The sequence below is a fragment of the Aythya marila genome (assembly GCF_965140915.1).
Source record: "Aythya marila genome assembly, chromosome: 20".
Classification (NCBI taxonomy): domain Eukaryota; kingdom Metazoa; phylum Chordata; class Aves; order Anseriformes; family Anatidae; genus Aythya; species Aythya marila.
The window spans coordinates 8,734,555-8,762,205 of NC_139061.1; the positions used below are offsets into that span (position 1 = coordinate 8,734,555).

Sequence of the window (27,651 nt, forward strand, 5' to 3'; positions counted from 1 at the left end):
GAGTGTAAAGAAAACTTCTGAGTGAATTTTGAGTGGGATTTTTGCAAAGATGGCACCTGGATCCTGCTTGAAGTTGGTTCCCTGTTTCTTTCAGAGTTTAAACCATAGCTATTGCTAAATATAAAGCAAAATGGCACCTCTCTTATGAAACACCCAGTGACCCTCCCACTCTTCCCCCCTCCCTGCACCCATGGTCCTGTTTAGCCAGCCATTGTTTTGTGAGGTGCTTGGTAACCAGCTTTGTGAAAGCATGATGCTCAATGTGAGCTTTCAGAGCAGAGCTAGAACAAAAGCAGATGTCAGAGATGTTGCGTGCAGCCTGCCAAGCTGCACGATGCTGTCCGTTCGACTAGCAGGACAGCTGGGCTCCGCTGTGAGGAGGACACGGGATTGTTCTGCTCTCCTTTGGCTCTCTCTGAATTCTAATACTCCACACTTCATCACTCTCAATGAACTGTTTATGCTTTATTTCTTATTCCAGTTAAAATGTGGCTTCTGTGGGTTCCATAACTCCAACTTTTTTCCATTATAGAACTGTTTACATTGCAGTGGAAGAATTATGTTCAGTTGGCGTAGTCTTCAGGTGGCTCGCTGGCCATTTACAGCAGCTTTGTGAAATGCTTTTTTTTTCCCGTTGGCTGCTCCTTGTACAGTTTTTCCTTTTGCAGATGTTCGTTGAGGACTGGGAGAGCTCTCCTAACAGGAGGTGACACTTGGAGGCTCTGAAGCCATCCAGGGCTGGCAACGCTGTTGGGAGGAGCTGCTCATGGCAAGGAGCTCCTGCAAAAGCATGCTGGTCATGCAGCAGCAGTCTCCTAGTAGGCATTTTGTCTTTGCAGTCTCCTGGGAGTGCAGTGGCTTCCCTGCACTGCCTGTGTGCAGTTTGAGAAGAGCTCGTAACTCTGTCAGTGAAACCTGGCAGAGAGGGTGGAGGCCTCGCGACAGTACTGATTATATTTGTATCTTACTATTATAAAACTGAAACTAACAGTCTCCCATCACAGCTGGCTGTAGTTACGCTGTAGTGTGGTTGATCTTCCAAATTTTGTAGAACTGAAAATTGTACTTCTTGATTCACACGTCGTACCTCACTGCCTTGGCAGCAAGCTTACCCTTACTCACAAGGGAACGTAGGAAATGGTCATTTACAAGTCAAGTACATGGGGATTTCCTCCATGCAAATTTCATATTCAAGAGGTTTTTATTGCAAATTTATGCAGGTGAAAACCATGACTTAGGGAAGAAGGCTTGAGAGACCTTTTTGTCCCAAGTTAGCTGTCAGATCGGGGAGGGGAATGGGATGGAACGGAATTCCCTGAGTTTGTGTGGTGGAGAAAGGTTCCCAGGCTCACTAGAAACGTACTTTGTAATTTCAGGGAAGTTTCAATTCTCTGTTTGCCTCTGTCCTCCATGAGTAAGACAGAGATACATTATCTTTTTAGATCTGAAACTGGGGGGGAACAGGGAGTGCCTTGCAGCTGTTACCAAAAAGGAGGCCATTGCCGTTGCGGCCTAGCGAAATGGCTGTAGCACGTGTTACCTCTCATTGTTCATTCCTCCTTCTATATCAACATCGCTTTTTGTGTATCAAGTTCTGGGGCTTTTCTTTTTCAATTTTACTTTAATGAACCTTTGATTATTTTTACTTGGGATAGACTGTGCCTCAGTTTTCAGCTCGATAGATAGTGATCATTCCCAGAACCCAAAGTAGGCCTAAAAGCACTTCTTGAATTAGTATCCTGTACAGCAACAAGGAATAAATAAAAGAATGTGCTTGGTATTAGAGCAGCATGTCTTTTACTAATTGCATGCCAGATGACTGGTTTTATTTTGAATTGTGTACATGTGACAACAGTAGTCAGAGCTGTCATACAGAAATAGATAACTGGTATTTTTTTTCACCATTCTTCGCTGCCCTTAAATAAACTGTAGCGTTAATGTAATTATCGAAGTCTTGTGCTCTGGTCTGTACAGTGAGACCTGAAATGTTGGCATGAATGAAGGCAACAGAAACCTTCTTCCAAGTAAGTCTAGGGAAGGCAATGAAGCTGCTTCACTTTTTGTGTGAGGCATGGCGCTGTAGAATTTCACCCTTTAATGTGCAAATGAAGCCTGCAGGATCCTCTGAATCTCTCTTGCTCCTGCATTTCAAAGTGAGCTTTGGGAGCCGTTTGCAGGATTTTAGGCAGTGTTTAGGTCAATCATACTTTCTCTTTCCTTCGTTATTCTGTAATAAATCTAGCGTGGGGGAGAGTTATCAGGCTTCCTTATTGATCTAATCAAATGCACACGACTCATTTAAAGGAAGAAATGTAGAAGAAAATTTTTGACGTTTTTTGTCCCTAAAACGATGTCAAAAGCCATCAGTTAATAGCAGAAGTTAGTTTGTGTAATACATTCAGCATGTGAAGAAAACTTTAGATTTATATCTCTGATTTTATGCAAAGAGCTTCTTTTATCTTTCTTCCCCCCTCCTCCCCCCAACACTCTGTCCCCAACCTTTTGCTAAGTGTTTGCTAAGTGATTTCTTTTAGCTACAACATCTATTGCTCAGGCCAAAGATGTGATAAGGTCCAGGTGTTCCAAAAAAAAAAAAAAAATTAACATGGAATTTAAATCATCCTCTAAAACCAACAGTAGGCAAAACACCTGCTCTAATAAAGTTGCAGGCCATAAATACCTTGAAGAGACCATTTTGAAGTTTTGAAAATTTTCCAGTTTTAAGAAGTAAGAATTCTTATTTTGTCTTAGCAACGTTACACTAGTGCACAATTGCATGGCAAGAACTGAAAGACTTCTTAATGTTAACTGTTGAAAAGAGGGAATTTTTAAAAAGAGTATTAATAACTAAAATTACACTTCAGGTGGTCTAGAAAAACTAGTTTATGCATATAATATCATTAACGGCTAAAGTGAGAAACAGTAAGTTTTAGCCTTGTTTCTTTATGTCAGGGACAAGTTAGTAGTAATAAAAATTAAAATAAACACACAGAAATTGCATTTGAAATTACCTTTGTTTTTTTTTCAGGGTCCACACATAGCATCGGTTACTCTTGCTGCATATGAATGTAACTCAGTTAATTTTCCTGAGCCTCCTTACCCGGATCAAATTATCTGCCCCGATGAGGAGGCAACTGACGGATCCATCTCTCTCTGGGCTATCATCTCAAAAGTCAGGCTGGAGGCCTGCATGTGGGTAAGCTTTGCTTTATAAAACTTAAGGAATTTTAATTTATGCACTTAATTTCTGTGTTCAGCAATACACAAAAATGGCTGAATGGAGCAAAATAATGATGGCAGTGTACTGCCAACAATAACATATCTGCAATATAAATAGTTACTTTCCTTCTGACCTGCCTTCTCTGTGCTAGCTGTATGGTATTAATCCCCTGTAGTATTAATCTCCTATTAAAACAAAGTAGTAGGTTATTACAGGATTGTCTTTTGTCAACTGTGGTGTTGACTATTTTTCTACAGTATAGCAGAAAATATTTGTGTGCTTCAAAGCTGTTGATGCAAAAGGTAAGTTTTAGAGAGGGTATCTGCATTAGAAGTGGTCTTACAGCTGTCAGGTCATACACTGAATGCAGTTAAGCAATAAATTTCACTAATTTTGAGCCTATAACTTGAGTGAATTTGCAGTTACTTCTATGAAGGACTCAGACCCTAATCTTATAGCTGAGACTTTTTTTGGGTTGAATCAATAAAATAGATTAAATATAGTGCTATGTTGTAAAATTTTGTATATTATTTTTGTTTCTCTGCCTGTTCCCATCATGGCAAACTCTTTGCTTCAAACAGGAAAAGCAGGTTAGTTTTTAACTGAATCAAGGTCTTAGGAAATGCTGTCATCAGAACTTCCTTTCTGTTTTCCTTTCATTCCTTTTGCAGCTTTTTTTTTTTAATAGTTTGATTTTTGGAGGATTTTGGTCAGTTGTTTTTTTCATTATGGCTAGGTGATTTGGAATTGTAGTTTATACAGATGTATCTGCTGTGAACTGCAAGCCAAATTAACTCTATTTTACTACTGGCTTCCTGTTCTGACTGATTTAATTATTAAATATTTGGTTTTCCAGTTCACATGTACAGAGAGGAAACTCTGAAAATACACAGTATCTGATGTCTGCCCTGGTATTCCCAGATACCTTCCAATGATACAAAAAGATATCTTAAGGCAACTTCAGTCATTAACAACTTTTAAAATTATCAGCAGTTTTGCTACCTAAAAAAGTTACATTTAGGTTGTACACATTATAGACTAAAGTAGCATACAACAGTACCAATGTCAAAATAACGGGGAAAGTGGACTTACAGCCCTCTCAAGAAGCAAAGTATGTTTTAAATTTCAGTCTCTCGAATGAGACGACAGATTTGCCTGAATGCTTGATAAGTGGCTGGAAGTACAAGTACTTATAAGACCATAAATACAAGGTTTTTTTCCTTTTTTATTTTGCTGCTGGTTCCCCTCTGCTTAAGTTTGTTTAATGAAGACTAGAGTAATAAAAATGGCATTTACAATTACGTTTCTAGGGTTGCAAAATAAAAATGTAACTTGGGGTAAACATGCATTGCTTAATCTCCAGCATTTAAAATAACTGAACTATGAGGAGAATTAACTAGTTTAGAAATGGGTGAATAGAGCTGCAAACACTGAAATCTTGTGTCCTTCTGAGCAGCCAGGCTGGAGAACAAATGGTATCTTCAGTCTCATGTGAGCAGCATTTCTTGATTCAGGCTACGGAAAGGACAAGGAAATAGGACCATGCCAGAACGTTTTGTATCCCCCTCTTCCCCGCCTTTCTTTCTTCTCGCCTTCAAATTCACTGTCAGCTACCTTTCCACTGAACTCTGTCTCCATGAGATTTTCCCTTGGGAGCATCCTCTGTCTACCAGTGGTGTCTAGTGTAATGTTATGCTTTCTTGGAATGTTTCATGAGTACATAAACATTGCTTGCTAATTTCCTGTAAGCCAAATCAAGTTGGCAACTGCTGCTGCTTCTTCCAATATGTTTCTTTTGTCCTAATTCCAGTTCACATTTTATGGAAGCTGTTGAAGAAAATTACTCTCAATTCTGTCTCTTTTAAAAACAAATTCTACTTAACTGGAAAGTAACAGTGACTTCCAGAAAACAAAGCAAGCTAATTTTTTTTTGCAACTCAGAACCTTACTAAAAATTTTTGAATTGAATAGCTTTTCACCTTTTAATGTGAAATCAGGAATAGTAAGTATAACTCCAGATCTGGGTATGATTGAATGAACTCGCAACATTTTTTTAATGAAAACTGCAGCTTCTAGTAGGATCTAAAATCTGAACTTCTGATAAATGCTGGGTAATTGGAAAGAAAAGGAATTACTGCATGTGTACAGATGTGCTTGCACCAAGAGCCTGTTTCTTTTAGACTTGTAAAGTGAAATGATGTTGAAAGGCTCCAAAGTAAAACCTGGCCAATCTGCTTGATTGTTTGGAGGGAGACAGGAGGGTGGTAGGAATACAAGTTTTCATGTAAAATGTTGAAAGCAGGACGGTCCCACTGGGGACTCTGCAGGCCTCTGACTATAAAGCTGTCCAGGCTAGATATCCTGCAAGGCCTGAGTGCAGGGATTTATCTGCACAAGGGATTTGATTCAGATCACAAAAACATCAGCAGCTGTTTCAGCCAACTTAAACCAGGTACAGCTTTTTCCAGAGATTAAAATCATTACTAGTCCCCTGCATGTCAGTGATAGCCATTTCTGCTGATAATAAGTGTTACTGGGATTAAATATCACCGTATCTAAGGAATTATTAGGTGAAATGAAAATGATGCTTTTTTAAATCGCTATAAAAATTGGCTCCACAAGTCCTGGCCTGCAGAAGGACTCTCAAAAACAATCTGCTAGGTGTATGCCAGTTTTCACAGCCTTCCATCCCACAGGGACAAGGAATTCAATAGTGCCCTACATTTTTAATGTGTTGCAGCTTTTTTTCTTTCTTTTTCTTTTTTTTTACAAGAAATGAGGGGGAAGAATAAAATTGTTTAATTGCTCAGGATTAGCAGAACAGGCAGTCTGTGTCCTGGCCAGGATAAAAATCTGTTTAAAAGACTCTTTCTAGTGGAGTAATTTCCCGGTTTCCTTTTCTGAATATACTTGTATAAAAGAATTTTGATGACCGTTTACCTTTTTGGTATGTTAGTAAAACTGCATTCAATGTTAAATTGTGAAAATAGAGAAGTAATGTTACAAAAAGAAGTGAAATAGTTACTGGTTTGTATCCCTTAATTGCTTGCTTTTTTTTTTTTTTTTTTTAATGCACTTAAGGAACCTGTCTCAGGCAGACATGAAATCATATGATTTTGTTGCACTTCTGAAATGTTTTGTAATGAGCATGTGACTTAACCAATTTAAAGAAAGTTCATGTCCAGTACACGCATGCGAACCTCTTCCTCGGTTAACAAAATGAAGCCAAGGCAAATTGGCAGAGCCTGGAGAAGCAATGTGACTTTTTGTTCTTGCATCACCCTGAGAACATAACCTCAAGTTAATTTTTCTGAAACGCTGTTGCTACTGTTTGCAGGCTTATCTTCCCTCGTGCCAGAAACCGGCAGATTAATGAAGTTCAGCTTGTTGCGCTCGTTTAGATTTTTTTCTTCAGTGGAAAACAAGGCGTAAACATGTGAGGCTGTGTACTTTATATGCTCAAACTGCGACTTTAACAGTTTGGGTAACTGCAGAGAACAGCGGTATTTAAAACCACAACCTGTTGACTTGGAATATCCACAGCAGCTGGAATTCTCCCTTGCATGCAGCTGCATCTAGAGCGAGAACAAAGGAAATTGAAAAGCTTTTACATAGCTTCAAAGGAATAGAAAAGCATTTGTTACTACTGACCCTAAGAAAGAAAAGCCATCTGCATGCTGCTAAGTTTTAGCACTTTTCCAATGAGCTGCCCAACTATTGTGCTGTTACCTGTCCTATATTTAAACTATTCTGACTTTAATCCAAGTTCCTGTTTCATCAGCCTATGTTTATCCATATGTTCAATCTTAGTTGTCTCTTTCCTATTCTTTTTTTCTTTGGTTAATGATGCATTGACCCACAAGACTGAAATGAGTCATTTGATGTCCTGAGAAAACAAATATAATTCTCATGTGGTGAGAAAGGAGCCATGCTTTCATCTCCGCTTCTCTTGGCTTTCTTTATTCCATCTTAAGGAGAGAGGAAACTCGAGCTCAAGCTTTGCTTAACCTTATTTTCCTTGCTCGTAGCGGCAGTAAAACTCGAGCCTGTTTTCTAATAAACATTCGCCCAAAGTCTCATGACTTTGTAAACTGTAAGTAAACTGCATGACGGCACAGGGGAGGAGCTCCCAGATTATTCCAAGGGCCGTTGCAGGAGCAAGGGCTGTCACATGCCGGCAAATGTGTCTGGCATCATGCGGCGGGGTGAGATGGCAGCGCTGTGCTGAGTCAGGGACCGGGGCAGGCAGCAGGCTGTGGCCTGCCTGGCTCTGGCTGCAGCACGGTGACGGGGCTGCAGCCTCCCCGCTGCACGGCCCAGGCTGCAGAGCTGCGCTGCCGCTGGGCAGCACGCCACTTCACGGGGCCCCAGGGATGCACAGAGCTCGTAGTTTGACCTTGCAGGCCACAGCTTGGGAACTGCTGGCCTGCCGCGTGGTAGTCTGCTTTGGGAGAAGCTGAATTTCCCTAAGCTAGGGAAGGAGAAGAGTGGGGTCTCAAAGCAATGCCTTTGTATGTGAAATCAGGAGGAATCTGTCTTGGTGGATAAAAACAACCATCTCAAGGCAGCTGGTCTCCGCAATTCTTCTGGAATAACACAGCAGATATCTCTGGCTTCTAATCTTTTGAAATGTCTAAGGGCCTGTGTGTATCACATGTTTCCTATTTAAGAGCAAACAAAAAAATAAATCGGGATTATTCTTTTCCCAGGGTGCTGGCACAGCAATCGGAGAGCTACCTCCATATTTTATGGCGAGGGCGGCCCGACTCTCTGGTGCTGAACCTGATGATGAAGAGTACCAGGAATTTGAGGAGATGCTGGAACATGCAGAGACTGCACAAGTAAGAACACTGCAAAACAACAGAATTAATAAAACACAGAACAACTAGATGGAGTAAATAACCATTCCAATTAAATGGGAATGGGCCAAAAATCCGTTGGTGCAAGTTCACAAGGGACTTCCCAGGGTGGAAGAAGATTCTCCACCAGGTAGAGATACCTCTGGCAGCAGGAGGATGAGAACGGAGCTTGTTGAAGCACATTCAGTGGTGCAGTCAAAGTATTTGCTGCAAATACTATTTCTATTTAGAGTTTCTAAAACAGCACAATAAAGGTAGGGAAAAAGTAGGCTAACAGATCAGTGACAGAGTGGGTGCTATAACAACTACGATTGTGGAATGGCTGCATTTAAAACCTCCCTGGGCCAGATGATTTTCAGTCAGTTTATCCCCCCAGGATGATACTTGTCTGCCTTGACAGTAACAGCCTCAGGGGCCAGTGCATGACCCATTCATCAGCCTAAGGGAGCATATTTTTACTGGTGTGAAAATGCAGCCAAACTGCTCTGAATCCCTTTTTGTTACTCTTGTGACTTACTTTCTTGATAGATTAAATACTGCTTGTGTTACAGCATAGTTTGCAACTGATGCTGTACCTGAGTCAGATGTTACAGATGATAATTTTTCATTCAGGTAAGGAGTTTGCATCTTCTCCAGAAGCTACTGACAATGACTTAAATGAAATCTAATGTATTTTTGTTTATTTGTTTTTGTTTGTTTGTTTGTTTGTTTTGTTTTTTTTTTTTGTTTTTTTTTTTTTGTTTTTTTTTTTTTGTTTTGTTTTGTTTTGTTTTGTTTTGTTTTGTTTTCAAGCTTCTTGCCACTAATTTTCTTTGCTGTATTATTCCTCCTTATCCTGGTATTTTGTCAATCAAAAGCACTAGGTAGAAACGGGTCATGAGGCTGTTGTTACACAAACAGCAGAAGCTATTTACTACTCACGGTTGTCTTTTAACTGTTCTGCTGGGGTACTTCCTTGATACAAACAAATACTTCCTGCTACCCCCATGCTCCCTCAAATCATGGATGAAGCTTTTGGAAATGCCGAGTTAGTAATACAAACAGGAATCCCTGTATTTTACGAGAGCCTCCCTCTGCTAAAAAGTTCCAAAGTGTTTTTTTTTTTCTGTTATTCTAAGTAGTAAATGCTTCTTTTTCTTTAAAGATTCAGTGGCAAAAAAAAAAAAAAACTGCTTTAGTCTTTACCTGACTGTCAGTCTTTGCTTTGCAAAGTAATCCCTGGCTGCAAAAAAAAAAAAAAAGTCAAACACATGGCTCGAGAGCTGAAATGCTATCTCTGTTTACTGAAACTCTCCCAGCAAATTATACGCATGTAAAGTTCTGAGAGCAGCCAGAGCTGCTTTCCAGAACGCGCAGTAAGATTAAGATTCTTGGGCAGAAAAAGAGAATTTTTTGCTAGAGAGCATTTTGTCAGGACAGGCCAAAATATAGCTAGCTGCATTGACTGCCCTTAGTAAATGAATGGCATTGTGTAATGAGTTAAGGAAAATGATGGTGTTATTTACCAGTACTTTTGATTTTATTTTCTTGGCAAATGAATTTGGATCGAAATATGTTGTTTTGTGGATGAATAGCCAGAAAAAAATTCTTTTAAAACTACACTTGTGGTTTGGTTTCTATAAAATTCTCTTAACATGAGGCTTTGACAATCTGATTAAATTGTATTGCACTCATAAAACTGACAGCTCTGTTTTTTCCACTTGCTAATATGACTTCCTTTCTGCTTTTGGCTTAAATCGTGTTTTTGCTAGATGTCTGTGGGAGACAGGCCTGCCTTTTCCTATGACCTTGAGTAAATCCCAATTTTAAGCATAGTTTATCGCTGTTTGTCCTGTAATTGCAACTTCATGAACTGTTACGAAGTCTGCTTTTAAATCGCTTAATACCAGTTGTTACTACCTAATCAGCCTCTCCCATTGCCCAAGTTTAAGCCTTATGCTTAGGAAAATGGGGGATGCGACAAGTGTCTCATGCCATGGAGACTACCGCAAATGCTTGACATCAAGTGACAGAAGCCTTCTTTCAGTATAAAGGTCTCCCTTCATCCAGCCTTTTTTGAAAGGCATGAAATTGGGTGTGTTAGATTTTAAAGAATAGCTTCCCCTTCTACTTCTGCTGAGCTGCTCTATGCCTACAAGGCAAAGCCAAATGGCTTGACGTTTTTGCGTGCGTGTGTTTTGTTTAGAAAGCTTGTTGCTGCTGTTTCTCAAAAACAATGGTAATTTTGAGAAACAGATGAGAATCTTCCATGGTGAGAATAGACTATGAATTTAACATCCAGCCTGAATGATCTGACAGGGGGGAATGCGCTTGCTAGCTTGGCAGTTTAAAAAACAATAGGGAAGAAAAGGAACTTAAAAGTATTAAACAGTTTAAAGTTTTAGTGCGCCATTCAAAATTGCACAGAGTAAAATATTATTTACTTTAAAGAGTCTAGTGATGGATTTTGTGTCATAAATTGCAAATCTAAGTGACCTGTCTCCTTGAGCGAGGTTTGGAGAAAACTCATTAGCCTGCAGATGATGTGTAAGGCTGCCTCGGACTTTCCATTAGCATACTTCAGAGAAAGCCCCTCATTTTAAAGGAACACTCACTTCTCCTTTCTGTGTGTCTCTGTGCATGCTGACCAACCCATCCTGGTTACATAAAGTGAGCTCCAGAGCTGCTCTTGCCTTGTGGCTGCTCTTTTTAAAATCGGGTGACTTTGCCCTGGAGAAGGAGTGCGGTTTACAAGCAGGGCTCTTTTTTTTTTTTTTTTTTTTTTCTCCAAGCTGCACACAATGCAGAGCCCAGCATGCTATAGACACAGAACAACTTGGCCCAGTTTGTTAATACTTGAAACAGTATTTATGAATTATACATGTTTAAAATGGCATTTGCTTGCTCTTAATTCTCTTCCAGTCAAACTCCAGAGCAATGGTGACTTGCATCAAAGCTGCCCTTGGAGCAGGAGGAGTATCTCCAGCGCAGCTGTTCAAACCAACCTCGCAATTAGGGGAAGTGAATCTGCTCCTTAGTGCTGGGGCAGCACATTGGTAATAACACAGTGCTAGCACAGCTCCATGTCTCCACACACACGTGCAGGGCTTTTGCTTTTTGACCGTTTAAGAGTTGCTGCTTGTGAAGTGCTCTCCTCTTTTCTCTGTCATGCTGAAGCACTTAAAGCTGACGGAGGTTTCTGGTGAAAATGAAGCTTGATGCCAGCTTCCCTCGAGGTACTTAGCGGTAATGCGTAATGCATGTGCCCGTGCAGTGTCACGGTGTGCTTTGCTAAGAGGAGAAATGCGCCACTATCTCTGCTGTATATCTAAGCCTTAATGACTGTAAGTGTTTGGGTTCATTAAGTAGCATATTTTGAAGAACTAATGATTTGCACATTAGGCTTTGCTTCTGTGCAGTATCGCTGCAGCCAAATCTCCATGTAAAAATATTTTCTAGTTGCCTGTGTTACTATCAGTCGCTGCTGTTTGTTTACTTCCCAAACTGCATCTTGCCCTTGAAGGAATACAAACGTGAAAAAGGGTTAAATCCATAGAAGTGCTGGGATGCAGCAGGGCTCATTGTAAATGATTGAGTGCCATCTGCACACTGAATGCCGGTTGTTGCTGGGACCTGTTTTTGACTCCACTGAACCTTTACTGGTTGTGGTTTGTCTGGCCATCACATGACTTCTCTGAAAATTCCCCCTCCCCTCCATTTCCAGTAAACTGTTTGAACAGGAGTGACTCAGACTGAAACCAGCTTCCCTGTAACCACAGGGCTTGTTAAAGAATTTGTCAACGTGGACTCAAGAGGGTTTGTATTAAACTAAGCTGCAACTGCTTCGGTTTGCATTGCGTCAGGAGTTCCACCGAACAACTTCCTGCTCGGAGAGCCGGCTTCTTGTCTGCAAGGAGTTAAACTGATGAACTTTGCGATAGTGACAGTTAGACACATGCTAAACCCATCTTTCCAGCATTTCTGAAAGGTCTTGTGCCTTGAGCTGGATTGCTTTTCCACGTCCTAATGCGGGGTTTCTCTTTGCAGAAGCAGAACAAAGTAGGCTACCACACCCAGCCATGGTTACTGGGAGAACCCAGCACTGTGTTCTGACACGACACTGTGACTTCACTGAAATGGAATGATTAGGTTCGTCTAATAAGCAAAATGTTACTTAATTAGCAGCGTAAAGTGAGATCGCCAAATTAAAAATGGATCTCTCCCACGATTAAACTAACAATTAGTATCTGATAAGTTCCTGCCTGTAAAGGATTCCCTGGCTGCTGGCTGGTTTAATCAAAAGGCTTTAAGGGTATTCTTTAGAAGAAAAAAGAAGTTCGAGCAGACCACAAGCAGGCTTTTATAAAGTAGTTATGATAAAAATGGAAGTGGTAAAGTCGCGTACAATAACTGGAAAACATCGACTTCTTTTTTTTCTTTCCCAGAAATAACTTGTTTAAACCCAACATCAAATTCCGTTCATAATTTTCCTTGCTCATTCTTACAGTCACCCCCTTTCCTCATCAGCTTCCTCTCTTTATTAATTGTGCCGTACAAGGAGGAGGTTGGTGTTTGGTCTAGGCTGCCTGATGGGTGGCCACCAGGAGGCTTGTCTGCACACCGGGCGTTCCTGCTGTTCGCTGGGTGCTTTTGTTAATGCACGTACGGGAGGTCTCTCCCCGCTTTTATCTTGGCCCGTAATTAAATGTAAACTCAAAACTAATCCAAGCTTGAAGCTTCTCTCCAGAAGCTTCGTACAAATGCTATAGCTTGAGAGTGAGACAGCAGACTGGTAGTAGTAAGCTAATAGCATAATGTGATGTTTTTCACAGAAAATATAATAAACTGTGAGCATATCAAGCATTAGCTTTATTTTAAATTGTTCACCAAAATTAGTGAGTTGAGATAACCTTTGGAATGGGTCAGTGAAAGCTTTAAGTAAGGGAACTGTTGTTACCAGGAACTTCCTCAGAAAAGGGGTAGCAAAGAGTTAAGATAGGCACAGGGTAGACAATAGGAGCTATGAGTAACAAATGTGTAAGCCACCTCCTTGCTGGATTTCTTTGGACACTGGCAAGAAAATAGGGCAGTCTTGTGCCTGCATTGTTCTATTCATTTGCACACCTGCTTACAGATAAGGAAAAAACAGCAACGAGGGTTTGCTAATGGTAATCTAGAGATGATTTTTTTCCATGTTCTTCTTTGAGCTGTTCTTTGTGATACCTCCGTTAGCTAAAACTCATTTACAGGGCCCTCTGTCTTCTTAATATTTAGTGTGAAAGTACATAAATCAGTAACAGTCAAACCACTGAAGAAATCTGGATTACTTGGTAGTATTTTCACTTGGTTTGAGGCTGTTAGCTCAGAGGAATTTCTACAGCAACAAATACCTCACTTTGCAGTAGAAATTAACATTTTAATAAAGATTATCACCAAGTTTATTGGAAGTCTTGCATGCTGCTTTTGTACTGCAGCTGCGGAGTATGGAGAAGCGCTCTGCCATTGGGTTTGCATGCCCTGTTCACCCGAGTTGGCAATGGTTGATACAACTTTCTAAGGGAACAAACTGGTCCTGGACAATTGTTTCACTCTTTCAGAGTCATATGGGCTTTTCTCAGCTTTGTGATCCGTACAAAAGAAGCAGCAGCTACTCAATAAACCTCTACAGCTTCGGTGAGGCTTTATGGGAGATTTGGATCTGAGGGGGGAAAAATAAAATTAGTTGTCTACATGTTTTCTAGGGAGTAAAGTTTAGGTGTTCCTGTCACATCGCTGCATAGGGCTCTTCTGAAACATTCAAGTTAGTCTCAATTTCATGGTTATATATATTAAAAAAAAAAAAAATTTATATGGACAGATAAGAGGCTGCATTACAGTGCTGGAGAAGTAGCTTCTAAAACGCAGTTGGCCTAGAAATATTTCAAAGAATAAATTAAAGATCGGGTTCTTAATTTTCTGATTTTCAATCAGAAGTTGGGGTCAGATGAGCTGCTTCAAAAATATTTTTTCCGGGAGAGCCTTCAATAACTGATACAAATTAATTATGGTATCGTAAGAAAACAGCAAGTTTTTTTTTTCCTGCTTCAGACACTGTTTAAATATCTGTGTTGTACAAGAGTCTGGTATGCAGACCACTTCTCTGAGTTGTCTGGGAACCTCAGCTACTTCCCAGGGTGAACGAGCGAGAGGTATGCTTAGCGCTGCACATCTGCTGAGTAGGAAGACTTGCAAGTGCAAAAGGATTTGTCAACTGTGTCTAGAAGTGCTCACTTTTATCACATAAGTGTTTTTTCTATATATGGGCTTTCTTCCTTAACTTATTTCTAAATTCCCTATGGGGCAAGAATATAGTGTTCTTTTCGAGTGTCTTTGGTGACTTCAGCTTTGCTTTGTAAGGGATTGGAAAGGTCAATCTGTTTGTCTGGTTATCAAAAGTTGCTTCCTTTCTCGATGGTGATGGCTGAAGTAAAGTGACTTGCTTAATTCTAGCCATCTTGTATCCTTTTTTTTTTTTTTTTTTTTTTTGCAATGCCTGAATTTTAAACCCCCCAAAATAGGACTTAATAACTTAAATAAATAAAAAAAAGTTGACAACATCCTGGCATGGCGCTGTACACATCATGTCACTGTAACTAGCTTGGCAGACCTGTGGCCATAATAGCTAATTGCAGTTGCAGCCCTGAGATAAACGAGCACTCGCTGTGCAGCTGCAGTGGTATTTTAGGCAGCCAGTACGTTGGTGGAGGCACTGCCAGCACACACTTTCAACTGTAGAAGCAAAGGCTGCAGAGGTCAACGTGTGATGTGTGGGAACCGGAGTGATAGGATGTTCTGCTGCTTCATTCTTCTCTCTGGAGGTGGCTGCCCCTATCTCGTTCTGGAATCACGGAAGAATTCATCGTGAAAGGGACCTTAGGCAGTCTTTGTCCAAATTTTGCTCCAAGCAGGGTCAGCTATGAGATAAGGTCATGTTCCTTGGGTATTACCAAGTCTGGTCTTGAAAACCTCCATGGCTGGAGATGGCATCACCTGTCTGGGTGTTCTGTTCTGAAGCTGGACTGTCCTAATGGCTTTGCCACCTCCCTGGCAGATTTTTATTTTATGCCTTCATGCACCACTACAAAACTGAAGTGTCCCAGGGCATGTGTAGCTTCATGCCACTGCACAGACCTGGCATGAGGATTGGAGCAGAGAGGTGGCAGTGGATGTGGTAAAAGGTACTGCTCTATGGGACACATGATAAGACAGAAACAACTTTCTTCCTCTTCCTTCAAACTGCCACTGATGGCAACGTCACCTTCTTAACATCCAGACATCCTCAAGAATTTGAATACAAACAGGTGTGGAAGTAGATCTGTATTTCCCTCAACGGTGTGTATTCAGTGTCCTTTTCCTAGCAAAGTCTAGTAGAGGAATTCACCTGTGTATTTGTTTCCCTTGCGATTTGTATATAGCACCTACTCATCCTTGCGTACAAATATTCTGAATAATGCTTTGAAATCTCATTAACTTCACGTCATTAAAGTGCCTCTATCAAAGATTTGAAGAAGTTTTGTAGGTACTGCTCTCTTTGTCTTTCCATAGTGCTTCAGTAAAGCCTACAAAGGCGAGGTCCCCATTTCATTGCTGTTCATCCTACTTCATATTGTAATATCTGAAACGGTGTTTTCATCTTCAACTTGGACATGTATTTCTCTTGTAACTTACCCATATGATTACACTATTCCTTGTCCAGATTCAGTGTCTCAGAAAAAAAGAAGTCTTCTTGTGAAGTACAGTTTACTTTTATTTATTTTCTCAGGCTTAGAATTCAAGCCCTTCCTCCTACCACAGGATGTCTGTCCTGTGCTTGTCACATACAAATACCTTTTGTCAAACTTCAGTGCTTGCTCTGCCACCTTCCCTTTGCTGCTTTCAATAATTCTTGAAAACCTTTTTTAACTTTGTGTTTTGGCAGCTCATTTTCCAATGTATAGGTCCTTTCTTCCCCAGAGTTTCTAGCGATAAGTAAGTTTAAACCTTACCTCTCACACCCTCTTCTCTCCAGGTATCGAGATGGAAATAGCCCCTTTTCAGTTTGCCCCTTACTTGCATTAACCTGGAAGTATTTTTGGGGAAAGCTAGAGCAGAGGCTCAGGACCACAGCCATTCCCAGACACATTCAGACACTGAGAGTCACCGCAGCTGAGGGAGCGGGAGATCAGTACCGCCGTGCACCGCTGTCAGAATATTCCTCTTGGCAGCTTACTGGAGCCTTACTCAGACCTGTCACCTTTGATGTCTTGCAGGAGACGTATGGAATGGGTTCTCTGGTCGCTGAGTAATGAGCTATTTGCAGCGATAGGCACTGGCTATCAACTGTATCTTGGTCTCTGTTCCCTTCGTCTTAACTCCAGGTTCCTGCGTTGATCATTAAACATAGCTGCTGAGCTGCTGCTTTCTTAGCAGGGATGTGTGGTGTAACCTCTCAGCCCATAGGTAGCTATCTGCCTTCTTGAAAACTGCTCTTCTGCAGTTAATATGTTATTTCAATGAGTTAATAATTCTTCCCAGTCCTCTGAAATTCTAGAATTCATTGCCTAACCACAAATGGTCATTCTCCCATAAGTTGTGTTTGATTCCATTGTGTTGTAATAGAAAGCCAGAAGAAACAAAATATTGTGCAGCTCATTTTTAACATAACTCAGATTTTTACATGAAAAGGAGCACTGTCTTTGTAGGCAGCTTTTTAAATGTTAAGGAATTTATAATTTTAATAATCTGAGACGGTAGCTGCACATGTTGTCTTCTGTCTTCGGAGAAAAATGTTCTCCTCTGAAGATTATTATTTGTATAATTAAACTTCGTTTCTGCTAAGAAAAATACTGTATCCATAACATGTATTAGGCTCAAATGCTGGGGGATTATCTGCTTCTTCCTCATGTGCAAGTTGTGCCTTCGCATCAAGGGAGCCTGCTGGCACCAGGATAAATGCCCTTCTTTACAGCAGCTTTGCTGTTCTCATTGTTTGTAGTGGACCTGTTCCATCGAGGTGCAACACATTCACTTCAGATCCCTGTTTCTCTGTCATGGTATCATTTTGATGTTAATTCATGATTTTATTTTTTTGTTAGAGTAGCAAATCTGGCATAATCTATCCCAAGCCTTCCAGAAATCTATTTTGGACTTCTAAAGGCTGCCATTTAAGGCAAGGTAATTAATATCCTACTTCAGTAACTGCATTCACACTGGCATCACTGATTTTCCCCAGTCCTGTGTTATGGCATTGCTCTTATTAGTAGAGAATACATGCACTATGAAATTGTGATTGATTTTAGTGTCGTTCTTACAATACTACCTCCCCATCCTTACTGGCCTCCTCCTTATTGGTATATTGGTGGCTATAGCATGTTTACAATGTATTTGTAAAGTATTTAATGTATTTATAGCAGGAAAAAAATGGGTAGTGAAATGTTCTTGTGGACCACAAATCAAACTCTCTCTGGATTGCCTCTTTCAGAGGCTGACAGCTGTCATCAAGGAAGGTTGGTTGGACTCACAGCTTTCTTGATGCTCCTAACAACTGATTGCAACTTTGTTAGAAAATAAGCTGTTATATTGCACAATTGTTCTACACCCCTCTGTGCAGTCTTTCAAGGGAGTAACTTCTGTGAACAGCAAATTGTGACCATCCTGTGTTCTGATACTGTATCGGTGTTATGAAAGGAAAAGGATCAATATTATTTTTTTCTGCTAGAGCTTGTTAACTAAATCCAGTGAAACAATCATCATTTACAGAAATTAATTTGATTATTTACAATCATCAAATACAGAAAAGCTTGTGCATTTTATTTTACAATGAATGCAGAAAGAAGAACTAGAGATTTAAATTATAAATGGAAGCAAGATAAAGTAGAAGAACAAGGTGAAGCCTTGTAGCTAAGATGAGTGTGTCCATTCACTCTTTCCAGAAGCAGGACTGTTTTCTGGGGGTAAATGGTCCATACTTGAGGACTATGGCTCTACTCGAAGCTGTATCACAATGCATATTTAGAGGAGGAACATTGTGGTATGCCTTACTTAGCAGCAAACCATGTAATTTCTCTTTACTAGATCCCTTTAGGTTTGGAGGTTTAGGAGAGTTTTTTTTTGCTTCTTGAACACAGTAATGAAATGCTGTTATCAATAAAATGTGCCATTTTACTAAAGGCAGATATGAAGCAAGCTTCCTCAAGCCGCCAGCTGAGACTTGTGAATCAGTATTTCAGCACTGACCTTTTTATGCCTCTTATTTCCATTCCAGTTCTTGAGATCTGATGATTAACCCAATGAAGTAATGTTTAATCATTTAACCTTCCTCTGCCTGTATTGCAGCAGTCACAGGAAATCTATTTCCAAACCAAAAAAAAAAAAAGAACAAATCATCTTTGAAAGGAACATAGTGAGCAAAAGTATCCTGAAATGTTGTAGCGAATGAATCATATTAGCTGAGAGTCGAGTCCAGTCTAGATACTTTAATTTTGGGGGAATATGTTTTGCCTGTAAGTAGCTGAACTTTTATGTCTTTTTAATATTTTTTTTTAAAGCAGTAAGTTATGAAAGTTGCTTTGCTTTAATTTCTAAAAAAAATTAAAGATTATTCCCTATGCAGGATTTAAAACAGAAAAAAATATATTGTGAAATAGGTAAAAATTGTGAAACTGATGATTGTATTCTCTGAGAAATGAAACTTTTAAGGGTTTTTATTATTGCAGATGTTGCAAAGATTTGACAAATGAAATTTAAGGAAGCAACCAAACAGAACTATTTCTTAACTCGTTTACATTAAAGTAAGGGTAAAGACTGCAAATATATATCTGTTGTAACCCTGATGTGTATGTTGCCATGCAAATTATTTGTATCTGTGATTACATTAGATCATGGGAAATAAGAAAAAAATCCTAAGGTTATCTCTCTTGGCTTATTTGGAAAGTCTGAAAAAGGAAGGCAAATTGCAAGTTCCTCACTGAAATTTTAAGTGCAGTAGCTGTGCTTTCCATGGAGTACTTCATAATAGATAATGAATGTAAAATAAAATAATAAGAACTTGAAGAAACAATCTGGGTAAAAACTTAAATAATAAAAAAAAAAAATTATTAATAAGGTAAGAAAAATGTTTGTAGTGTTTGAGACAGATTTGTTAGGCTTTTTTCAGCACTTTCATTAGTGTTTTCAAAGCAAAAAATGTCTTGCTGGAGATAAAGTTTTAAGGCAGCCTTCATTTTGCACTAGTCTAGACATCTCATGAGGGAAGCTGTTTATTTTTAAGAAATGTGATGAAAAATGTGTTGTGCTTACACTAGGTTAATACAATCTATTTGTAATTGTAATAATAAATAGTTTATTAAACCATCTGCACAGCCAGTGTTAACTTGTAAGAGTTTCTTTCCAGTTCCAGCCTGTGAGCATTAATACAACAGTGTCCTAGCAATGCAGTCCTTAGGATAATGGGTAAATATGTTAAAATTAGACTAGAAACTACTGCCTTGAAGTATATCATGGGTGTATCTGAATAATTTGTATTAATAATGTATTGTTTTAAATATACTTTATTAGATTTATAGAGCTGTGAAAACTTTTAGATTGGCTTATCGAAGTGCAAATATTGTTGTAACCCCATGAGCATTGTGAAATGGTGAAAAAAGTAGGAACTGAAACTCTCATGGTCACATTCAGCCCTGTTAGTACGGAGGAGACATCTTATGAAATCCCTACAGAGATGGCACTGCTTTTTCAGTTCATCTTTGCAAAAAAAAAAAAAAAAAAAACTGCCATTGAAAGGACAGTGGTACTGAAGAAGTACACTGAAGCATAACTTTTTAAACTAAATAATAGAGAAACTAAAAATGTATTTCTGCTTTTGCACTTGGTCAGGAGTTAGAATCCCTGTTATCCCCTTCGTCTGCCACGTTTAATTGCCTTTATTGAGAGCTCTGTGATCACACTCGAGAGTCTCGCATCCTTTTCGGTTCATGTCCTAAATCCTCAGTGGGATTTAGGACATTGCTGCTGACCCGTTATCTGTGCTCGTATGTTAGCTTGCTGTGGTTTTATTTACTAACTAGAAAATAATGATGAGGGAATTTTAGTTTGGGTAGGAACTGCCCTTGATGTTGCAAGATCTCTGGATGTAGTTCACTGCTAAGCTATCATTTTTTGTTACAAATGACAATTTTTGCAAAAATGCACTCTTAACTGAAAAGCATTAAAACTGTACTTTCTGTCTCAGGCAGGCGTCCCCTAGACCTGTTTGTACTAACATAAGCTCAAGAGGTTGGTATCAGCCCCCCCAGGAGCAGGTTTTGGTTATTTGTGCATACTGCACGTATCCTAGAAGTTAAAAGAATAACATCAGGAACTGCTTTTTGACACAGTGTAAATATTTCATTGTGTTCCATTTTGCAATAAGACATTCATGGGCTGGATCATGTAATCCTGAATTGTTACTCCGGGTTGAAGATAGCAAATTTGCCCTTTGGAGGATATTCCAAAAGCCTTTTGTATTCTCCTGAGGTTAAAAATGTCCCAGTGGAAGATGTAGGAAGTCTCGTTTATTTGGCTTTTTTCTTTAAGCTACAGTATTTATTTTTTTGTTTAAGTATGAGCTATAAATAATTATTCTGATATTAATAATAATTGTTTTTAATTTAAGAATTTACCTATTTTTAAAGCTTTGAAATGGTGAACAGTTACCACTTGAAAACAGTGTAAAATCATACCAAATGGCCTTATCACAGATTTTTTAAATCTGGCATTAAAAGTTATGTCAGTTCTGTAGATCAGAATTTAATAGGAATGTGAAGTAATTGTAATTTACTTGCACTGGTATGGAGTAATGATGGTTTCAACAGAATTGTAACAAAGTTAAAATTGCATAAATTGAATTCTTCTGGATTATCTTGTAGTTATCTTGCATTAATTACTGATGTGGTACTTCCTTGTTAAATTTATCTTAACAGTTTTGTACAACATGCAAATCATTGAATATTGTTCCTGGAAAATCATTACATATTAGATATTCATTACATATTGGTAGATTTTTAATCTTTTTTAATAATTTCTTTTTAAAGCTAGCTGTTTCCAAAGATATTCAGCCTTGTGTAACTATTGTTGCCAAGCCTGAGCAGATAACATTGACCCTGTTTTTAACTTCTTGGACAGTTTTACTTTGCAAGAATTTTATTCTCCTGAAATCACTTCTCACATTCAAATTAATTTAAGCTGCTTGTGAGAAATCCTTATTTTTGCTTTTCAAAAATGTTTACTATTTGTGGTAAACTTTGAGACTCTTGAGTTTGCCATGAATATGCTTGAAATTTGTGATCACAAAATTAAAGTAGGCAACATGTTCATAGTCTGACTTCATAAAGAATAGCTCAGATGTTACATGGTCAGCCACCTTTGTTTCTTTTCGAGTAGTCTAGGTTTAACTCTACAGATTTAATGAACTTTACAGACCTGCTTTAGAGAGAACCTAGAGTTAGCTGTTCTGAAAAAGAACCTGGGTTTGCAAACAGATAATGGGATATTGTATTCTGTCTTTGTGTTTTGAGAAAGTACCTTTTTATCATTGTAGATGGTATTGAAGGAATTAATTCCCTCTCTTTGGTTAAGGAATAAGGTAATAGTGGAATAGTGGCACTGGCAATTCAGAGATAGGTGGGAAGAAGTACTAGAAACCTGTTTCCATAGTAAAGTGAACTTAGTGCCACTTGCAGAGTTTTGACGAACCAAATCTGTAAGGAAAACTAAAAACTCACTACATGTGGGTGGTCAGATTTTCACACCAAGCATCGTCAATTTCTCTTTTTTCCCTCTAAGCCCAGAACTTCAAACTGACTTTGTTTTTGTTGCAAAAATTCATCCAACTGCAAAGCAGAAAATCCCAAAGCATGGAGGATGTTGCAAGCACATACACTCTGAGGTGTGTTCATTTGGGGTTTTGCCTCATTAATGCCTTTGTTTTCTTGTTGGCAGGATTTTGCTTCCCGGGCTAAACTGGCTGTCCAGAACCTGGTGCAGAAAGTTGGGTTCTTCGGCATTTTGGCCTGCGCTTCAGTAAGTTCATTTCACTAACAGGGGGTTTGTAGTCACAGATGGTACTGCAGCAAAGTTAATGCTGTGAACTGTGGGTTGCTTTATTTGAGTCCATATGAATCTTCACATCTTGTTTGTTATTTCTGTGTTTTCTCTGGTGCTTAGGGATGTGGGATGGTTGTGGTACTGGTGAGTACAATAGCATGGAGAAACTCCAGTCCTAGATTAGTACAAAACCTAGGGAATTCTGCATAAATGCACAGCTAACAGTTGTTATCCCTTTCATCAGCTTTACCGTTGGGCTTCTTGACACTCATTCTCCTTGACAAACAGTGAATTTAGAATAGTACTACTTGTGCTACTGTGCAAGAGGGATCCCTTGAGTTCTTGGGTGGCTTTTTTTTTTTTTTTTTTTTTTTTTTTGAAAGATAAAGCAATTCCTAAAACTGAAGAAGTTTCTAATGTTTCTGCTTCAGACAAGGCATGCTCCTGCCGTTAGTTTGAGGCCATGTCTTCTCTAACAGAGGCAAATGCTCACTGCTCTGTTAGTGGGTGTTTGGCAGATCAGCTTGTATGCCCTAGCTGCCCTGTCAGCTATCCTCTTGTGACTTTCCCAGCCCACATTGTTACCTGGCAGGGTACAGCAAGAGCTAGGCTGTTAACCTCTAGTTTCTGCTGGAGCTGTATTATTTCTTTAGATGCATGTGTCCTGTATCTTACAGTGCTTGACATGTTCAGATTCAAAGATATACATGGATTAAAAGAGTGGAAAAACTTCCTGTACAAAGCCTGACCAGGATATTTGTCCATAGTAGTCCTAAATCTGTTTAGGAGGTGACTTTGGGTTACTAAGAACTAGGGAGAGCAGAATGCAGGAGAGCATTTCAGTTGTGGCTATCTGAACTGCAGACTACTTATAGTGTTTTTTTTTTTCTAAGACAGATGTGTGAGCATCTCCACTGATGCTATTTTAGTGTTTTAAGTAGGCTAGTACTGTTCTTTTGGAGTGTGAAAATACCGAACTGTTTGAGGTTTAAACCTCTCCCTGGAAGCTTGATGAAAACCGGTAGGAATGACGTGCCTTGCTCTTCCCTCCCACACACAAATGCAGAGATGTGATTACAGTAAAGGGGGGATTGCAGGTCCTCTATGATCCCATTCTTCTGGAATAACCACAACCATTAGCCAGCTGCTCAGCTGATGAGGTATTAATTCCACACTTGTCTAGAGTCCCTCTTAGTTTCCTAAATTGTAGAGATTACAATGTTAACTATTTGCTCAAATGCAAGTAACCTGTGTTAGCTGGAAAGAATTAAGCTGATTGCAGTTGCTGGCACACAACCTCTGTTTACGAATCTTTTGAACTGTCTTATTGTTTAGAGTGGGCACGTAGGTTACAAGCTGTTCTTTAAATCTTTCCGTCCAGTAAGCTCTGAGACTGCTCCTTGGCTGGCTCTGACTCACTGTTCTCTAGTCACCATCTTGTGAGACATTGCTCGTGGCACGGACTGTTTGGTCTGTCTTGTGTAATGAGAACAGCTCCGGGACGGCAGGGATGAGTTACTGGGGTAGCTGGACAAGGTGACATGTGGGCTAGTAGGGAATGTGAGAAAGGAGTTGCTAGACATGAGAGGAGATGTGTAAGCTCTTCAGAGTTCCTGCTTAGTAATATTTAAGTATTTGCTTAACTTCTTCCCTACTTTTGGTGCCCTGTTCTTCAGTGAGCTCTGAGCTCCAGCTTCCTTTTGCTTACACAGGTTGCCGTGGGTTGGGAGGGATGGGGAATCACGGATCCACTGCAGCGCACCTGAGGATTTGTAAATGTGGTTACAGAATAAATGCAGAGTAGCAGCAAAAAGGGTGAGGTGAAGTGTGGGAGAGGCTCTGAAACAAGCAGAGGGATTCGAAGCTGTCCCTTTCTGTTGTACCTGTAGAGGAGGAAGGCACCCCCCATGTGTGCTGCTTGCCCTTGTGCATTTCCCCACCAGCTTCTGGACTTTTTCAGGGCTCTTCTTGCTCATTGCTGCTGCTCCTCGTGCTAGAAGGTGTCTCCTTTCCTGCCCACATTATTGTTGCCCTCTTACTTCTGGATTTTAAACAGTATCTTAGCTGAAAGTACTTCTGTGACTAGTGAAAGGGAAGAGAACTTGCTTGTGAAGTGGCAATGTAATGGCTGCCTAGCTGCATGTCAAGGGATGGCTTCTAAATGCTACATGAAAACTCAGATTGAACTTAAAGCTTTGTGAATTTATCCAGTGAAATCACCTGAATGTAATGTTTAGTGGCAATAAGAAAACTGTGTTATTGTCTTGAGCCTAATTCCTGTCTAAAGGCAGCTGTGGGGAAGGAGCAGAGCGAGGCAGAGATTGAGATCCTTGCTGTGTTTTGGGAGACTTTGCCCTCCCATCTCTGGGCATTTCAGGCAGCTCTCAGTGCTGCACACGTGTGGTGTTCTTGTTTTTTTTAAAGCAAACAAAGAGAAAACCTCGCTGACCTGCTGATACACCCCAATGTGGACTCAAGTAACTTTTTTACTGTGCTATGTTTAATGTGTTGGTGATACCCACAGTTACCTGTACCTAAAGCATGCTGCTCCCTCTGCGGTGAGAGTAATGCAGTCATTAAAATGTGCTGTGAAGTTACCAGAGGAAAAAAAAAAAACTAAACCGACCAACAAAGAACTTACTGGAGACCTAGACCAGACTTGGCTCAGGAGAGCAAAATTATCTGGCTCTGGCATAAGTAAATAATTTACCAGCCTCCTCCTATGCCGAAGACAGCTGTCAGAGGTACAGGATCACTTTAGCTGCAGTGGGGCATGGTTAGAGACCGTTTCGGGGCATGGTTAGAGACCGTTTCAGATTTCTTCCTATGCAGGTGGTGTTGTGGGTGCTCATAAATTTGAATTGCTAGTCTATAACAGCTGAGTATAACCCTCGTAAGCTTTCTCGCAGATTTCAGTTAGTCAAAGTTATTATTCTTTATAGGCTTAAATATCAACACTCCCTGTTTGTTTGTGTAACAAAACAACCCAAGTGCTGCAGGATATTAGTGATGCACTGCTACTGTAAACACACGGGGTATGTTCCCTTTATTCAGACCGAGAGCCCTTGTGCTGAGTGCGAAAGGTTGGAATTTGGATTCTTTCTTGGTTTAACTTCAAAAATATTTTACAGATAGTATCACAATACCCAATGTCAAGCCAAGGATTTAACAATAAAAAAAAACAACTTCTAATTTTAAATGAAATGCATATGCTTAATAAAATTTAATCAGTGCTTTTAAACTGGATACATATGACCATAAATGCCAGTTTTTAATGTACTTTCTCAGATGGAAATCACTGGAGATAATTTTGAACACTGGCTTCCAGGAGTGATGTGCTTGTCAGTGAGAAAATTTGATAAATCACTCAAAATGGCTTTACTGTGGTTTCTGTGCGTTTCACATGGAAAACTTTGCTAGCTCTTTTAAAGTCAAGGGGCGAGGAGGGACTGTCAGTGGAGTTGTCTGGGACATTGTCTCATTAAGTCTCCGAGACTTAAGTTATGTGGTGTAACTTTAATACTTTTGTAAGTATTAAAACACAAGAGTTTTGAATTAAGTTGAAGAAGGGGAAAATGTACATTTTTCAGAGTCTGTAGTATTCCTGTTCTTCTAAGTTAAATACTGCAATTCATGAGCTTTTTTCCCTTGCACTTTACAGATTCCAAACCCTCTGTTTGACCTGGCCGGGATAACATGTGGACACTTTCTGGTTCCCTTCTGGACCTTCTTTGGTGCCACCCTGATTGGGAAAGCAGTAATTAAAATGCACATCCAGGCAAGTAGATGCTACAGGTCCCTTAGGGCTCTGGGCTGAAGACTTCTCTTTTTTTTTCTCTTTTTTTTTTTTTTTTTTTGCCTGTTACACTGTGTTACTCCGTAATGAATTCTGGAGTCTCCTTTCCTGACCTGAAGTAATGGAAATTAATTTGGTGCGGAGGATTTACAATAAAGAATCTGCTAGGCTCCTTCACTTAAAACTGAGGCAACTGAATAATTTATAGCTACAAACTAATGAGCTCGCTGCCTACACCACTCAGGAAATTGGTGGTTAGCCAAGTTATTTACCTACGGTTTTTACCAGACTGAAAGGACTTCGTACTCATAATGAACTTGCCTTTTTGGTAACAAATACTCGTTTCAAAGAGCACTGCAACTAGCCTTTACCAGTTAAGCGGCACTTTTTAAATGCTCCCTCAGCTGAATGTATAGAGAGAGCAGTGCTCCTTCCAGGCCCTGCTCCCTGCAGAAGGCACTCCAAGGGTATGTTTTTGGGAGTGTCATCTGCAATTTTCAGGCGTGGTTAGTGATTTTTGGTCTGTTCGATGCATGTTATTATGAAAGGGCCTGATTTCAGAGAGGCTTGTTTGATTTTTCTTGCTAACTCAGTCTTACCGGATGTTCTGAATTTGGCAATCAGAATCTCAAGTAGCTTTAAAAACTGTTGAGTCTTGATTTTAAGATGTGTCACCATTTTGTCAAATAAAAAATGAAGTATTGATTCCCTGACAATTGTTAATTGCTGGCAGCGTGGTTAGTACAAGTAGAGTGATATAATTGATGATACAGTTATGGTTAGAGACTGAGCTTTCAGCTGTAGGTTAGAGATGCTAGATGTCTCTAATGGTTAGAGGCTGAGCTTTTCAGCTTAAAATATCTCCATAGGACTCTGCAGTGCCTGTAGGTTTGTTGCTTGGAAATCTTTGCTGTCACTCTTTTTAAAAAAGCAGAAGCTTAGTAGTATAAAATTATTTGCCTACTACCCTCATCAAGCTGCTTAAAAATCTTTCTTTTGCCCTGAACAAGACTTCAATCCCCACCCCTTCTTTGTTCCCATTTTTTTGGTAAATGGTTGTTTTATTTGTGTAGTCTTCAAACAGAAGGTAACAAATAAATCTGAATATTCTTTCACTTACTATGAAAGCAGCACTTCCTCTATGCTTAGTTTAGTGTTCCCTGATTTTTTCTGCTTTAAAACTTGTGTGCTGTTAGCATTTGTTCTGGCAACATAGAAAAAGTGAACTAGTATTTGTATAATATTCCTTTAATTTTATTTGCCTTGTTTAGATAGGAGACTGTTTGCTATGGAACGTAATGTTCTACACCCAGATAAAATTTAAGATTAAAAAAAAAAAAAATCCGGTCTCTTGCACTGTTGGTAAATCATCGTATTTTGTAATATGTTTAGCTATTAGAATTCTGTTTTCTGTGATGTTGTATTTCAAGTGTACTCTTGTGCAATAGCCTTGATTATTTTTTTTTCAGTGATCTTGCTGCAATTTGGAATTTAGGAAATGTAACAGTCACAGAACAAGTTTTTAATGAAACCTCTCTCTAGACAGGAAGTAACAGACTCTGCAGTGACCATCCTGGAGCTGCTTTTAACTGGTCTCTTCCTCTAGACCACAAAATCATTTTGTGTAGTTGTTATCACATCCCTTATTTCCATACTAGTGAATGCGCTTCTCATTAGATCATGTTTAAATTCATTTA

At 39.5% G+C, this 27,651-nt stretch overlaps 1 protein-coding gene across 3 annotated transcripts in view; it reads left to right on the forward strand.

The window, feature by feature from the left end:
* Nucleotides 1-27,651, forward strand: part of VMP1 (vacuole membrane protein 1) — a 64,331-nt gene that overhangs the window by 22,553 nt on the left and 14,127 nt on the right. For all 3 annotated transcript variants that reach the window (XM_082776557.1, XM_082776558.1, XM_082776559.1), the window contains exons 6-9: nt 3,029-3,196; nt 7,930-8,061; nt 22,054-22,134; nt 25,820-25,936. In XM_082776557.1, coding sequence (XP_082632683.1) covers nt 3,029-3,196; nt 7,930-8,061; nt 22,054-22,134; nt 25,820-25,936 — 498 coding nt within the window. The remainder of the gene's footprint in view (nt 1-3,028; nt 3,197-7,929; nt 8,062-22,053; nt 22,135-25,819; nt 25,937-27,651) is intronic.